Source organism: Squalius cephalus (assembly GCF_949319135.1).
Source record: "Squalius cephalus genome assembly, chromosome: 13".
Classification (NCBI taxonomy): Eukaryota; Metazoa; Chordata; class Actinopteri; order Cypriniformes; family Leuciscidae; genus Squalius; species Squalius cephalus.
Window position 1 is genome coordinate 37,122,502 of NC_137134.1, and position 14,955 is coordinate 37,137,456.

The 14,955-nt window shown below is 41.4% G+C and overlaps 1 protein-coding gene across 1 annotated transcript in view; it reads right to left on the reverse strand.

Moving 5' to 3' along the window:
* Positions 1-14,621, reverse strand: part of LOC307170061 (uncharacterized protein) — a 128,398-nt gene extending 113,777 nt beyond the window's left edge. The window contains exons 1-4 of the mRNA XM_079891063.1: positions 14,144-14,621; positions 13,550-13,793; positions 9,453-10,100; positions 8,019-8,240 (exon numbers count right to left, since the gene is read on the reverse strand). Of these exons, the coding sequence (XP_079747189.1) occupies positions 8,019-8,240; positions 9,453-10,100; positions 13,550-13,598 (919 nt within the window). The 5' untranslated portion in view covers positions 13,599-13,793; positions 14,144-14,621. The remainder of the gene's footprint in view (positions 1-8,018; positions 8,241-9,452; positions 10,101-13,549; positions 13,794-14,143) is intronic.
* Between the last annotated feature and the right edge of the window lie 334 nt (positions 14,622-14,955).

The window sequence follows — 14,955 nt, forward strand, 5'->3', positions numbered from 1 at the left end:
TTTTCCTGAAAGTGGAGAAACTTTGCCAGAATGGGTCTTGGTCCAGCTTTGGAATTCCGTTTGGAGGAGGCTCCAGGAATGCAATGAGCACGGTCGATCACCGGTGGAGTGGGAAAGCTGGCTTCGCCCAAGAGAAGGGTGAGTAGACGTCCAATTAAGCCGATTGTATCAGTACCTTCAGCTCACTCAGGAACGTGAATGAAGCGAAGATTTAGGGCTCTGCTCCGATTTTCGGCGTCCTCGGCTTTCTGTAGAAGGACAGCATTTTGCTTCTCCAGGGTCTCAACGCGTTGCTCTAGATCAGTTATGTTATCCTGGTTTGAACTGACTCTAAATTCGAGCTCGCCTACTTGATCCCCGAGAGATTTAAGGGAAGACTGCAACGCATTGGCAGCTGTTTGCAGGTTGTCAAGTTTCGGGTCAAAATACGTGAACATCTCTTGCTTAAGTTGTTGGAGAGCGTTCAGAATGAATGCGTTGGTCGTGTTTTGTTCCATGGCAGAGCATAGGTGAGATGATCAAGTGAACAGTTTGTAAAAGTGTTCGTCCAACAAGTCACAAAAAGGAGGTTTTGTAACACTCAGAACATGACGTGGGATAGATATGCACGAAGGTTAGTTAATTAGCGCATTTAGCAGACTGAGATTTATGGAGCTTCACTCAAGCACTACTGCTGTGTCGGCCATCTTGAAAACATTTCATACAACAGTTCAATAAACAGTTAAAATTTCAATGTATTTGGAATATATGGCACATATATTTTTTGGGGGACACTTTTGGGGACCCATACAGAAAAAAATACATTGAAATATATTCTGAAATATAACAAAAATATATGACGTTAAGTGTGAAATATATTTATTGGGCCAATTTCAAATATTTGCATATATTCCGAAATATATTCTGAAAATATATTTCAAATATATTTCTTTTGTGTATGGGTGTGAAGCTGCTTTGATACAATCTGTATTGTAAAAAGCGCTATATAAATAAAGGTGACTTGACTTGACTACTGGGTACTCCATTAGTTCCTTCTGGACAATGTAGATTAATTAGGTCTAATAAAACACTAAGGGCAGATTTTGTTGTTGTGGTGTGCCTAAGACCATGACATAAAATTGCTAGGGATTCTTCATGACTAATCTTAGCACTGGGGTAGAACTTCTCTCCACTGCAATCTTGTGCATCACCACCTGCTGCAGAATTCATCTACAAGAATTGTGGAAAATAAAATAATATAATTTTGTAAACATATTTTAATCTTACAATAATACAAACATGTCTGTTTTCTTTGGTTAGCCTAGAAGTAAAACAAAAAGTGTACAGCAAGTCCCCTAAAAGTCCCGAATGGCACATGAACATGAACCCGGATGAACATCTTCGCGAACGTCCGCTGGACATCAAGAGGACGTTAAAGATGGACGTTCAGGGGACGTTCACAGAGGCCATTTAGGGGACGTTCTGGGGACCTTTTTTGGTTAGTTGAGTAAATACTTGGTGCAGCAAATACAAAAGGTAAAATTGGAAACAAACGTAATTTTTGTTTGATTCTGCAGATTAGTAATTATATTCATACTCATTTGTCTTATTTGCATATTACATCATCCTTGATCAGTTTAAAGGAAGAAAAAAAGGCATTACCAATAATTTATAACTTGCTGCAAATCTTTTAATTCTTTCTCTACAACATTTCTGAAGACCCAAGTTTGATTTGAAGACAAAAAACGTCATATGTAACCCTCGTTCCCTGAGGAGGGAAACGGCAACATTACATCAGTGAATGAAGAAATGGAGGTTTTTAAGGTTCGCTTAGAAGCCTATCACCTTCGAGTTCTACAAAACGAGCCAATGCCATGGGTCTGCGGAATTTGCATAGTCCAACTCCACCCCACCGCGTAAGTATAAAGGGACACTGAACTCCAGGCCGTTCCAGCGGTTATGGCAGAGGGACGTAACGTCTGTAACCAAGATGTTCCCTTTCGTTCAGTCACTGCAAGGTACGTCTGTGAATGACGAAATGGGGGTCCCAATTTAATCACGCCACGGCGTCTGTCTTGCAGTGCCCTGTGCAAGACTGAGCTCCCTGTCGTGAGGCTAGCGCGGACGAAGGGCTAGGCTTAATGCAGGAAAACCAACGTACACTGGGTGGCATATCCCAGGTAGATGATGTAACACAGCGCCTACCCGTAGGGAGGACTTAGAATACACATATGACCCGAGAGTGGGATGCATATGAAAAACTCAGAGGTATCCAGCCCGCATGGTGGAATGTTTCAACCTCCAGTCACGGGAAAGACATGTCCTCAGTGGAGACTTACCGTGGAAATACACATGTGGGGGTTGCCCAACGGGGGAGCCATGCACATGAAGGCACAATCACAAGGGCTGACAGAGGGGGTATGCACTCCGGTGACGACATCAACAGTGCAGGAGGAACTCAGGGTCTAAGAAGAACTTACCTCTGCACCAGATCCCACTTCATCTCTCTCCATAACCACACCTCTGCCACAGCCACAGTCACCCAAGGCGTTCCCCAAGGCTCCGTACTCGGCCCCCTCCTCTTCATCATCTACATCCTTCCCCTTGGTCAGATATTTCGCCATTTCAACCTGAATTACCACTGTTATGCCGATGACACCCAGATCTACCTCAGCACAAAGTCCCCCCACAATCCTCCCCTCTCCCACATCAACTCCTGTCTGTCAGCTACTAAAATCTGGATGCAACAGAACTTCCTCAAACTCAACAGCAATAAAACAGAATTCCTCATCATTGGCTCCAAATTCACACTCGGCAAAACCAATAACCCCACTCTCACCATCGACGGCACCATTGTCTCCCCATCTCCCCAGGCACGCAACCTTGGCGTGATTTTTGATTCAACCCTCTCCCTTGAGCCCCACATCCGTCAGGTAATTAAAACATCCTTCTTTCACCTCCGCAATGTTGCTAAAATCAGACCCTCACTCACACCCCCTGCTGCTGAAAGACTCATTCACGCCTTCATCTCCTCACGACTGGACTACTGCAACTCACTACTCCTTGGTATAAGCTCAACTTACATAAAAAGACTACAACTGGTCCAAAACGCAGCCGCCCGACTCATCACCCGCTCCAAATCCTGGCACCACATCACGCCAGTTTTAAAACAACTGCACTGGCTTCCCATTTCCCACCGGATCAAATACAAAATTCTGGTTCTTACCTACAAAGCCATCCACCACCTGGCCCCATCATACCTCACTGACCTCCTCTCCCCCTACCAACCCTCACGGTCCCTCAGATCCACCTCAGCCGGTCTCCTATCCATCCCCAAGTCAAAACTGTGCAGTTTTGGGGACAGAGCTTTCTCGAGGGCAGCTCCAAGGCTCTGGAACTCCCTTCCCCTTGAGATCCGCACCTCTGAGTCCCTTACCATCTTTCAGTCCCGCCTCAAGACCCATCTCTTCACCTCTGCCTATCCATAGCCCCCCAATTTTTTTATTTTATTTTTTATTTTTTTTCTCTCTGCCCTGTAAAGCGACTTTGAGTTAGAGAAAAGCGCTATAAAAATTCATTTTTATTATCAATTTATTATTATTATTATTATTAACTCATCTGAGTGAAATAGCGCACACATCCAGTCCATGAAGTGGAATGGTGCAGCAAGCGATGACACCGAGCAAGTCCTACTTACCGGCTAGTGAAAACGAGTACATAAGAGGACACTAGCTCTACCCGGAGATTATAGAATCTTGCGAAAGTGTTGGGTGTCACCCAGCCTGCAGCTCTGCAGATGTCTGTTAGTGAGGCGCCATGCGCTAGAGCCCAGGAGGAAACCACACTCCTGGTGGAGTGGTAGGAACCTTGGGCATGTATCCAGGCCGGGGTCTCAAGATAATGTGAGAGTTAGCCGGCCCGAATTACAGGCATGCTTTACCAACTGAAAATGCCTGCAGGTCCCCTGTCCTCTTGATGGAGGCCAAACAGTAACTTAAGCTCCACTGATCACGATGGCTCAAAGGGAGCTCTCTGCAGGGCTGATAAGATTACTGCGAGGTCTGAAGAGGGTATAAGAGGAAAGCGAGGAGGATTTAGTCTTCTGGTCCCCCTCAGGAACCTGACGACCGGGTCATGCTGTCCCACCGTTTTCGACTCCACAAGGTTGTAGTGCGCAGAGATCGGAGCCACGTAAACTTTCAGGGTGGAAGGAGACAGCCTTCATTCCAACCCTTCTTGGAGGAAGGAGAGCATGGACCCAATCAGGCATTTTCTGGGGTCTTCTCTGCGAGAAGAACACCAGGAGACGAAGAGGTTCCACTTCAACGCATGTCTCGTGGAGAGGGCCCTAACGGAATTGATGGTAGTCACCACCTGAGGTGGTAGGGTACTCAAACCTGCCGTGTCCAGTCCAGGACCCACGCATGCAGGTATCACAGATCGGGACGTGGGTGCCAGAGGGTGCCCCGTCTCTGTGAAAGGAGGTCCTTCGTCAGAGGGATTGGCCAGGAAGGGGCTGTCGCGAAGAGCACCAGTTCGGAGAACCAAGTCCGGGCTCACTGGGGGAAACTCATATTTGCAGAGGCCCTGCGGCCAGCTGTGCGCTAGTGCATCCGTGCCAAGGGTCCACTCAGTCAGGGAATAAAACAAGGGGCAGTGGGAAGAGTCTAGGGAGGCAAAGAGATCAACCTGTGCATCGCCAAACTCTTCCCTAATCAGCTGAACCGTCCAGTAGCACCTCACTGCAGTACACGAGACCCAGGGGCGGAGTTGGATCCAGATATAAGGGGTGGAGATTGGTAGGTTTAGGGGTGGGTTTAGGGATCAGGGGGTGGAGATGGGTAGGTTTACCCATGAGAGCTCGTCGGCCGCATGGTTCAGCTCTCCCGGAATGTGAATGGCTTGAAGCGACCTCAGATGCTTCTGACTCCATAGGAGGAGATGGCGGGCGAGTTGCGACATGCTGCGGGAATGTAGACCACCTAGTCGGTTGATGTAGGCTACTGTCGCCGTGTTGTCTGAACGGACTACTACGTCTTGGTCCTTGAGCAAAGCCTAGAAACGGTGCAGAGCCAAGCATACTGCCAGGGACTCGATTGCTAAGCCAGTGATGAAGCGGTCTCATATGAAGCAGTCCGAGCGGTGTGGCTTCCGCTGCGGATGCCATATGCCCCAGGAGCCTCTGAAATAACTTCAGTGGAACCCCACTCTTGCCCTCGAATTGACTCAGGCAATTCAGCAGTGACTGCGCGTGCTCGCTCAGAAGCTGCGCGCCCATGGTGACCGAGTCGATTTCCATACCGAGAAAAGAGATCCTCTGAGAGTTTGAGAGAGGGGAGAGTTTGCTCCTTTCTCAGTTGACCCGAAGGCCCAAACAGGTGCGGTGCCGGAGCACCATGTCCCTGTGTTCGCAGACCTGGTCTCGAGAGTGAACTAGGATCAGCCAGTCGTCGAGATAGCTCAGGATGCGAACCCCATGTTGCCGGAGTGGCACAAGGGCTGCCTCGACGACTTTCGTGAAGATGCGAGAGACAGATTAAAGCCTATATATTTACTCTTTTGTAATATATTTAAACATTTGTAAAACAGTGATAGATGGTTCTCTTAACCTTTACGCTGAGGAGAAAATCCAATGCAACTTTGAAGGGACCAAGAGAAACATGATTATGTATTTCTACTAAGGGTGTAACGATACGCGTATTCGTATTGAACCATTCAGTACGAGGCTTTCGGTTTGGTTTTTGGTACGCATTTTCAAACCGAACGGTACGTTTTACCATTTTTCCTGCTGACCAAAATTTCGTTATTTCAAATGTAGGCGCGTTGCGCGGGGCAAGCGCACTCATAATGTAAGAGACGCCGGCGCGACCACATTGCCCAACATCAAATGGCAAACGTAATGCAAGCGGAACGAAACTGCTCGTTATTGTGTGGTTGAAGGACCGTTTATCAGTTTGGACCAGTGTAGCGCGGAGCCGATCGTGATCATGCGACACTGTTACTACACAGCGCTAATAAGAGATCCAGTAAAGAAAGCATTTGAATTCGCCACAGAAGTAATAACATCGCTGCGAGATCTAGTGGGAAACATTCACTTTTCTCCTTTATTAACGGATCAAACAGCGCTGACGTGGAAACCTGGAAGAAACATTGTGCCATGAATGAACTATCCAGTGTCCACAGATCTGCAACATTCACCATGGATTTACTGTAGTAACTGCAACAATGGAAGTTTGGCAGGAATAGTAGGCTATAATGCCTTCAAGCAACATTACGTCGGTTTTATTTTGACATTATGAATACAATTGCTGCCCTCAAATGTAAATCTGAAATAAAATACACCTTTGTTTATAACTACTACAATATTACATTTCATTTTTTCCAAGGAGCTGTTTTGTTTTATATGCTCCTAAGAAGAGTCTATTATAGCTCTAGAATTGCTCAAAGTAAAAAAAATCATACTTTATGATGTTGGTTTTAATAAAAAAAAAAAGAAATAAAAAAAATTCAATCAAGGAAATTTCTCTGGCATTTATTTCTTTTTGCTGTATCAAAAACGTACCGAACCGAACCGTGACACAAGTGTATCGTATCGAACCGTGAATTTTGTGAACCGTTACACCCCTAATTTCTACATGTATTTCTACATGACTTTTAGATGTAACTAAAGTAAAATTATCAAATTATTTATTCTTGATGCAGGAAGAAGGAGCAGACAATAGAAATGGACAATAAATGTTTAATACTTGGTGCAGAAAATACAAAAAGAAAGTAAATTGGAAGCAAATAAGACAGATCTCTCTCTTTATTGACTAACAAGATAATAAAGCATCTCAATCAGCCTCTTCTTCAGCTTCCTAAGCAAGAACAGTTAGTAAAAAAAAAAGTAAAAAAAACACTTGTACTTTTAAACATATAGATTATATTAAGCAAAATGATATATGCGATATTGCTCTTTGGGAAGGAACTTTATCTTTGAGTTGATGTGAATCTCACAGTTAAATATAAACTATTGTGACAAATGTTGACAATGTTTCTTTTATACTGTCGATGGTTGTGGCCAGGGCTGTAGAGTTCTAGAATCGCCGGTGTCCCAGATATGAGTCAGTTCAAGGGGTTCGGGGTCATGAACATAGGCTCAACTGATATTTATATACATCAGTTTTCCTGATTATTTTTGTCGGTTGTTTATCATGTCTATCCTAAAATAGCTGTCAAATATGAAATGTTTAGTTTAGCTATATTTGATCTCACACTTCATGACCGTTAACTGAAGCGCTAGAACATGCGCTCAGCAGCTTCTGTGAACATAAAGCCTGTTTACTTTAATTTGATTGGTCATCTCAATATTCTGATGTTGATGAGCGGCGACAGACCGCAGAGCTCAGATGAGAAGATCTTGGAGCTGTGCAATATCCTTGCAGCACTAAAGTAGAGTTAATACTATGTTAGGCAATTATTTCACAACCTTTGTTATATACACCTCAGAAATATACTGAAGTCTGGACCTCGGTGACTTCATAACTGGCTACAGCCGTGGTTGAGGCTGGTTTAGACAAACTAACAGGAAAGAGAGGTGGCATCGCACTTGAAAGTGCTGGAACTGAAGATAAGCTACTTAATGTGAGTTTTTGTATGACTGTGTAGAGTAGATGGTTGAGTGAAGCTCTTCCCACATGCAGTGCAGTGATACGGTTTCTCTCCAGTGTGGATCCTCTCGTGTGTTTTCAGATGTTCTGACCGATTGAATCTCTTGTCGCAGTGTGAACACTTGTAAGGTTTCTCTCCAGTGTGGATCCTCTGGTGCTTTTTCAAATCTGCAGCTGTGATAAAAGTCTTCCCACACTCAAAGCACATGTGATTTCTTACACCAGTGTGTATTTTCTGATGTTCTTTTAAACTCTGCAGACGTGAAAATCTCTTTCCACACAAAGAACATGAATGTGGTTTCTCCTGTGAATGAACTGTCATGTGGATCTTCAGGTTTGAAGCCCTCAAAAATGTTTTGCTACATTGATCACATTCATGCAGTTTCTCACCAGTGTGGATGATCATGTGTTTCTTAAGGTTTCCTTTATGTGTAAAACTCTTTCCACACTGATCACATGTGAACGGTTTCTCTCCAGTGTGGATCCTCATGTGCATCTCGAGACTTTGTTTGTATGTGAAACTCTTTCCACACTGAGTGCAAGTGATAGATTTCTGAGATCTTCTTTGATGTTTCTCCACTTCATTCACTTCTTCATTCTCATCCATCGGGCCTGAAATTAAAGTTAAAAAAGTGGTCAGTAAATCAATAAAATAAAAATTATGTAGTGAATAAATATATAAAACCCAGATGTAATGGAAGAAAGTATTAAGTTGTGTTCAAACAACTGTTATACAAGATTATGATGATTTTGATCCATTATGTCATACTTTTTCATGAAAGGGGACCATTTATGTACTAGACATTATTTATTTTTTATTCATTAGAGTCACAAATCTATAGAGCCCCTAACAATGGGACATTATGATGGGAGGAAAAAATATTTTTTGTCAAAAATGGCGGATTCGGCTGATTATGATTGGTCAGATCGCTTGTCAGTCAAACTCGCTGCGAAGGGTCATTTGGCACAGCCTTTGTCGCGCCGCAGTGGCGCAATCAGCCTTCAGAGGATGCAGCTACTGTATTACATAGCAAAATATCTATAAAACAGCACACCAATCAAAAACAAGGGTAAAACAGCTACTGATGTAGACAGACAGCCGGCTCATCCATATTCAAAATATACTAGGCATTTAAAAGCTTTAGCGAGAAATTTAAAACATGAAAAGCCCTGAAAGCAATCATAATATTTTGACTTTTAGATGTAACTAAAATTATGAAATGTTTTATTCTTGATGAAAGGAGCAGACAATAAAATGTACAATAAAATTAATACTTGCTGCAGCAAATACACAAAGTATGTAAAAGTAAAAAAACTAATGAGACAGATCTCCCTCTTTATTGTCTAACAAGATATCAAAGCATCTCAAGAGAATGAAAGTGAAGAAGACCATTTGCAAAGCTAGATGACAATATATATCGCATCTGCGTTTTTTGAAATACACTGTAAGTGGAAGAATAACTATTTAATATGAAAACAACGAAGAACAAGTTAAAAATAATTCAGCCTCTTCTTCAGCTTCAGTTTGTGAAAAACTGTAGAAAACTTGAACTTCCCTTCATTAAAGTGTAAAAAACAACACAAAAATTAACATAAAATTAAACTCATAATAAAGCAAATTGATATAGATTATATTATATAGCAAACTTATATATAAAGGATATTGTTCTTTAGGAATCAGAGTTGAAACTGCTGGTCTTAAAGATTAACTTTATTCACGGTGGCAAAATTTAGATGATGTTTCTTTGCCCTGTTACTCGTGGCTGGTTAGGACCGACTAATAGGGAAGAGATGCGGCATCGGAACTGAAGATGATCTACTTACTGTGATTGTATTTGGTGTGACTGTGTAGAGAAGATGAACGAGTGAAGCTCTTCCCACATGCAGTGCAGTGATACGGTTTCTCTCCAGTGTGGATCCTCTCGTGTTGTTTCAGATGTCCTGACTGACTGAATCTCTTGTTGCAGTGTGAACACTTGTAAGGTTTCTCTCCAGTGTGGATCCTCTGGTGCTGTTTCAAAGCTTCATCTCTAACAAAAGTCTTCCCACACTCAAAGCACATGTGATTTCTTACACCAGTGTGTATTTTCTGATGAACTTTTAAATTCTGCAGACGTGAAAAACTCTTTCCACACACAGAACATGAATGTGGTTTCTCCTGTGAATGAACTTTCATGTGTCTCTTCAGGGCTGAAGCCCACAAAAATGTTTTACCACATTGATCACATTCGTGCAGTTTCTCTCCAGTGTGGATGATCATGTGTTTCTGAAGGGTTCCTTGTTGTGTAAAACTCTTCCCACACTGATCACATGTGAACGGTTTCTCTCCAGTGTGGATCCTCATGTGCATCTCGAGACTCCGTTTGTGTGGGAAACTCTTTCCACACTGAGTGCAAGTGAAAGATTTCTGAGATCTTCTTTGATGTTTCTCCACTTCATTCACTTCTTCATTCTCATCCATCAGGCCTGAAACTAAAGTTTAAAAGTGCTCAGTAAATCAATAAAAGAAAAATGATGTAGTGAAAAAAAAATCTATCACAAGTGGACGTGCTAAACACTGGTGTAAACAGGGTCTAAAACAATTTGAGCTTGTCCACTTTTGACCACTTCCAGAGGTAGTGGAAAACACATTCAACCGGATTGCTTTGGTAGTGTAGACGCTCATGTGGTCGAGTGTGTTCAAACAGACACAAATGCGTAAACATTATGGGAAGCGCTGTAGCCAGACGGCATTTAAACTTTGTTGGCTGAAGACCCAAGTTTGGTTTGAAGAAGGAAAACTCTGTGTTTGACGTGGACTTGCAGCTTTAAGAGCAGAAACAAAACTCTTCATATAATTTCTGTCCGTCTCTGGTCATGCTCACATGCAAATTGCATGAGCTTATTTCACCCATTATATTGAAAGCCCGTACATTAACCTGCCCATAGACCGTCCCCTCAAAGAAACAGAACAAAAGTGGACAATAGAGATGGATTTGAAACACCAGGTGTAAACGGGAATGGGCCCTTGTATACTTGTGATCCAACTGACCAAAACGCATCTTAACACCTGCTGTAGACAAAGCCTCACAATCTTCTTTAATCCTTTTGAACATGTGATTGAAACCAAATGTGAGACATTTAAACTGACCAATCAGCAGATTACAGCTTTCCCACATCGTACTGAAGGTGTGACATTTAGCAAACCTCAGATGTACACACACATCTTGGCCGACAGACCTTTATCACTATCAGCACTTCTTTACGGGTCACTAATGGCCCTTGTGGTAAGAAAGAGGGGGTTGGAGCAGGAAAGCAAACGTCTTTGTTCATTTGCAACCCTAAAGAACGCAAAAACAATGAAATATAGTTTTTCCATCACCATGTCCCTTTAGGGCAGGGGTCGGCAATTAACTTTGGCCGCGGGCCAATTTTCCTTTTAGCCAGTAGATGGCGGGCCAGCTACACGGAGTAGCCCTATGGGTACAAATTAAATACTCTTAACTATTAATTATTAATTATTATACTCTTAACGTCTACATTGCATATCAATGAAATCATTTTAAACAGATCAAGTACTATTGTGTTAACATATTACAGCTATTTTAATAAAGGTGTGAATAGCTATGCCTAATTTGCTTACAGTCCGACTTTTGAACTTTATTCCTTTTTTATTATTATTATTTATTCGGGACACACACATACACACCTATGGTTTAAGGAGGTCTGCGCGGGACTGTTTTTTTTTTTCTCTTCTTTTCGTCCCGCTCCCACAAGGTTCAATTCAGCAATTAAAATACACTCTGTGTTCACCCGCATTATTTCCCGACCTGACGAGTCCGCAAAATTTAGATCTAGTTTCCAGAATCTCACATTCAAATGTCTCTAACGGAAATTTGAGAGATTAAGTAGCAGCCTATAACAATTATAAATGCTTTGTGTTCGTGTCAACATAAAATATTATTTTAACATTGTAGGCTACTGTCAGCAGAGAAAAAAATGTCACAGAAAAAAATAATGAAATATAAATAACATAAATTAAATAGGACAAAGCCTATCACTCAAATTGTTAAGCAACATAAACGAAAACCATATTGCCCTACTGACAAATGAAGCATGCTATTTTCTGCCAACTATTTCAAACATCCTTGCAAAAAAATAATGTTGTTTATTATTTATTAACAATGGTTTCAGTACCAAACAGCCTGGTGGTCAGAATGAAGTGCGGATACGCTGTCAAAACATGTCGGGAGTGGGCTATTGTCAGTCAGACTGCCCGCTCCGTCCAAAGTATAGGTAGGCTACAGAGTTCCGACCGCTACCGTCTTTATATTTTAAAATTGAATCCCGCGCCGCATGATTCATGCGCGTTTTACACAGTATGCGGCGGTGAAATCGCCGCGCGGCTACGGCTTTTCTCAAGTAGCCTAGTGGAAGAGTTTTGTGCAGCATTTAGTGCAAATATTTTTTATCAGGTAGGCTAATACATATTATCAGGAAGATCAGGCCTTTCCTAACTGAGCATGCAACACAACTTCTCGTCCAGGCCCTGGTCATTTCTAGGCTTGACTACTGTAATGCTCTTCTGGCCGGACTTCCAGCATGTGCAACTAAACCTCTACAGATGATCCAAAATGCTGCAGCCCGTCTTGTCTTCAACGAGCCAAAGAGGGCCCACGTCACTCCTCTGTTCAGCTCACTGCACTGGCTACCTCTCGCTGCTCGCATCAAGTTCAAGGCATTGACGCTTGCTTACAGATCTATCACAGGCTCAGCTCCCTCCTACTTTCACTCACTCCTACGAGTCTACATCCCTGCCAGAAGCCTACGATCGGCCAACGAGCGACGTCTCGTGGTTCCATCCCAGAAAGCCACAAAATCACTTTCCAGAACATTCTCATTCACAGTTCCATGCTGGTGGAACGCTCTCCCCACCCTCATCCGGAATGCAGAATCCCTGACAACCTTCAAAAAACATCTGAAAACCCATCTCTTCCGGGAGCACTTAACCTCATAAAAAAAAAAAAAAAAAAAAAAAAAAAAAACACCTCCCCTTTCCCTCTAAACCTCACTTATCGGGCTTATGCTACTCTGAATAATGCCTGAATGTTGTATCTTGAGCACCTCTTACGCTGCTTTTTGTTTTTTGCCTCTTCATGATGACTCGCTTAATCTAGTCCTACTTTGTAAGTCGCTTTGGATAAAAGCGTCTGCTAAATGACTAAATGTAAATGTAAATTTATCAGTGTGTTATAGGCTACCCGAGTAAATAATAAGTAACGAATGATACACGGGGCCTATTTGTAAACCGTTATTGTAAAATAAAAATAAGCTGAAAAACGGACTTCCAAAATAATCCGGCGGGCCAGAAAATATTGCTGGCGGGCCAGTTTTGGCCCGCGGGCCGCCTATTGCCGACCCCTGCTTTAGGGGCTCTGAATAAATCACATTTTTGAAGTGAGAACTATTAAATATTTGATAAACTATGCAACTACCTAAAATATTAACATTTTAAAAATATGCAATAATGCTATAATTTTAACACTCCCTGTTTTTACACAAACTAAACCACGTGTAGCAAAGTCTATTTATTTGATCTTTGTTTTTAAATGTTGGTGTTTTAGCAAGATAATAACAATATTTTGGAATGCGCAAAAACTGTATTAAGACATATCCATAATTTTGGTAACATGGTTGCAGTAATTGTGAACCAGATGTAAAATAAACAGAAAAAAATGCTCAGATAATACTAATATTGACTTACAGATAACAAACATCCTTGTTAAAAAATAAATGTTTGCACCTGGTTCATATTATTTGCTGCTTTAATTATAATTCACAACTAGATTTTTCCTACTATAACAGAGCTAAATCTGATGAACTGCTTTATAACCTTAATGTTCTTCAGCCTCACTAATGAAGAATCAGGAATAAACACCAACCTCTTTGTTCTTCAGTGTGTTTCATTCTGCAGTGTTCTGGATCTCTCATGTTCTCACTGTCCTTCAATAAACTCTGTCTTTGCAGATTTCAGCTCTTCCTGATGGTTTGATGCTCGTCTTCACTTGTAGCTGATGGGAATATTCCAGCATTTATTGGTGAATTGCAGTGGGAGGAGCTTCACTGAAGGAGGAGGAGCTTCACTGAAGGAGGAGGAGGAGCTTCATTGAAGGGGGAGGAGCAGATCTGACAAAATCAAGAAGAAATCACTTACTGAGTTTATGTTTTTATTCTAATTCACACATTTTAATTATTTATGGTCACATATCTATCTATCTGTAACTTTTAAGTAAATTAAAGGAAAAGTGTCAACCTCATACTTTATTCCTACATTTATCTTACCTCTCATTAACATATTGGCAAAAAAATTAAGGAGTACAACAATTAACAGACACCAAATATATGTAAGAATAAAGATGAAAGAATAAAACTTAGAAAAGATTTGCGTTTCACTTATTTTGTTTTTGTTTTATCATGTTTTATATGAAACGTGTTTAAATCCAGATTATTGAAATAAACAGTGTTATGAAACTTACCTATATCTTGCAGATGTCACAATAGCTGATTGTGTCGTTTGCTCAAATCTGTTGACAATAAAATGAGCTTAATGTGTGAATTTACAGATCTGAAGACATCAGCATAATGAATGAGGAGAAAACAGGATCTATTGACATGAAATAAAGAGGCTTTTCAGCTGCTCTGATAATAGTGATGAGCCATAGACTATCAATACTTATTCAACAAGCCATTCAGGATCAGCAGATCATCTCACTTTATTATAAGTATTTGCTGCTAGAAACCGATTGTTTGAGTCAGAATATCTGCTGAAAGACTATTAAAATGCTTTAAAATTACTATTATTTCTCAAATGACAGAAAACATAGTAATAATATAAAGACAGACACTATGACACCCATCTTTATCAACCAAAGTAATTTGTCTATATGAATCTAAATATAGTTTGATTTCCTAATAACAACAAAGTAGTTCGCTAACATCTTACCGTTTTGTATGTGAAGAGAAACCAAATCATGAAGACTGTATTTTAGTTAGCAGACACACGAATCACGCAATGTTTTACTCTTCAGTTAATTCTTAGCAGTGTTCTTGTGAGTAATTCTCAGAGGCTTGATAAATACGGGCCCAGACCTTTATCACTATCAGCACTTCTACCTTTACCCAGGGCTGTTATCTGAATACCATCACGATTGAAAATATAACATTGATTTCATACAACAGTTCAATAAACAGTTAAAAACTGCTAAAAAAAGTCACTTAGAGGAACCATTCCCCTTGACAACAACTTCTCCCTTCTTATAACACCAGTTACATCCATGTTCCCCATTAA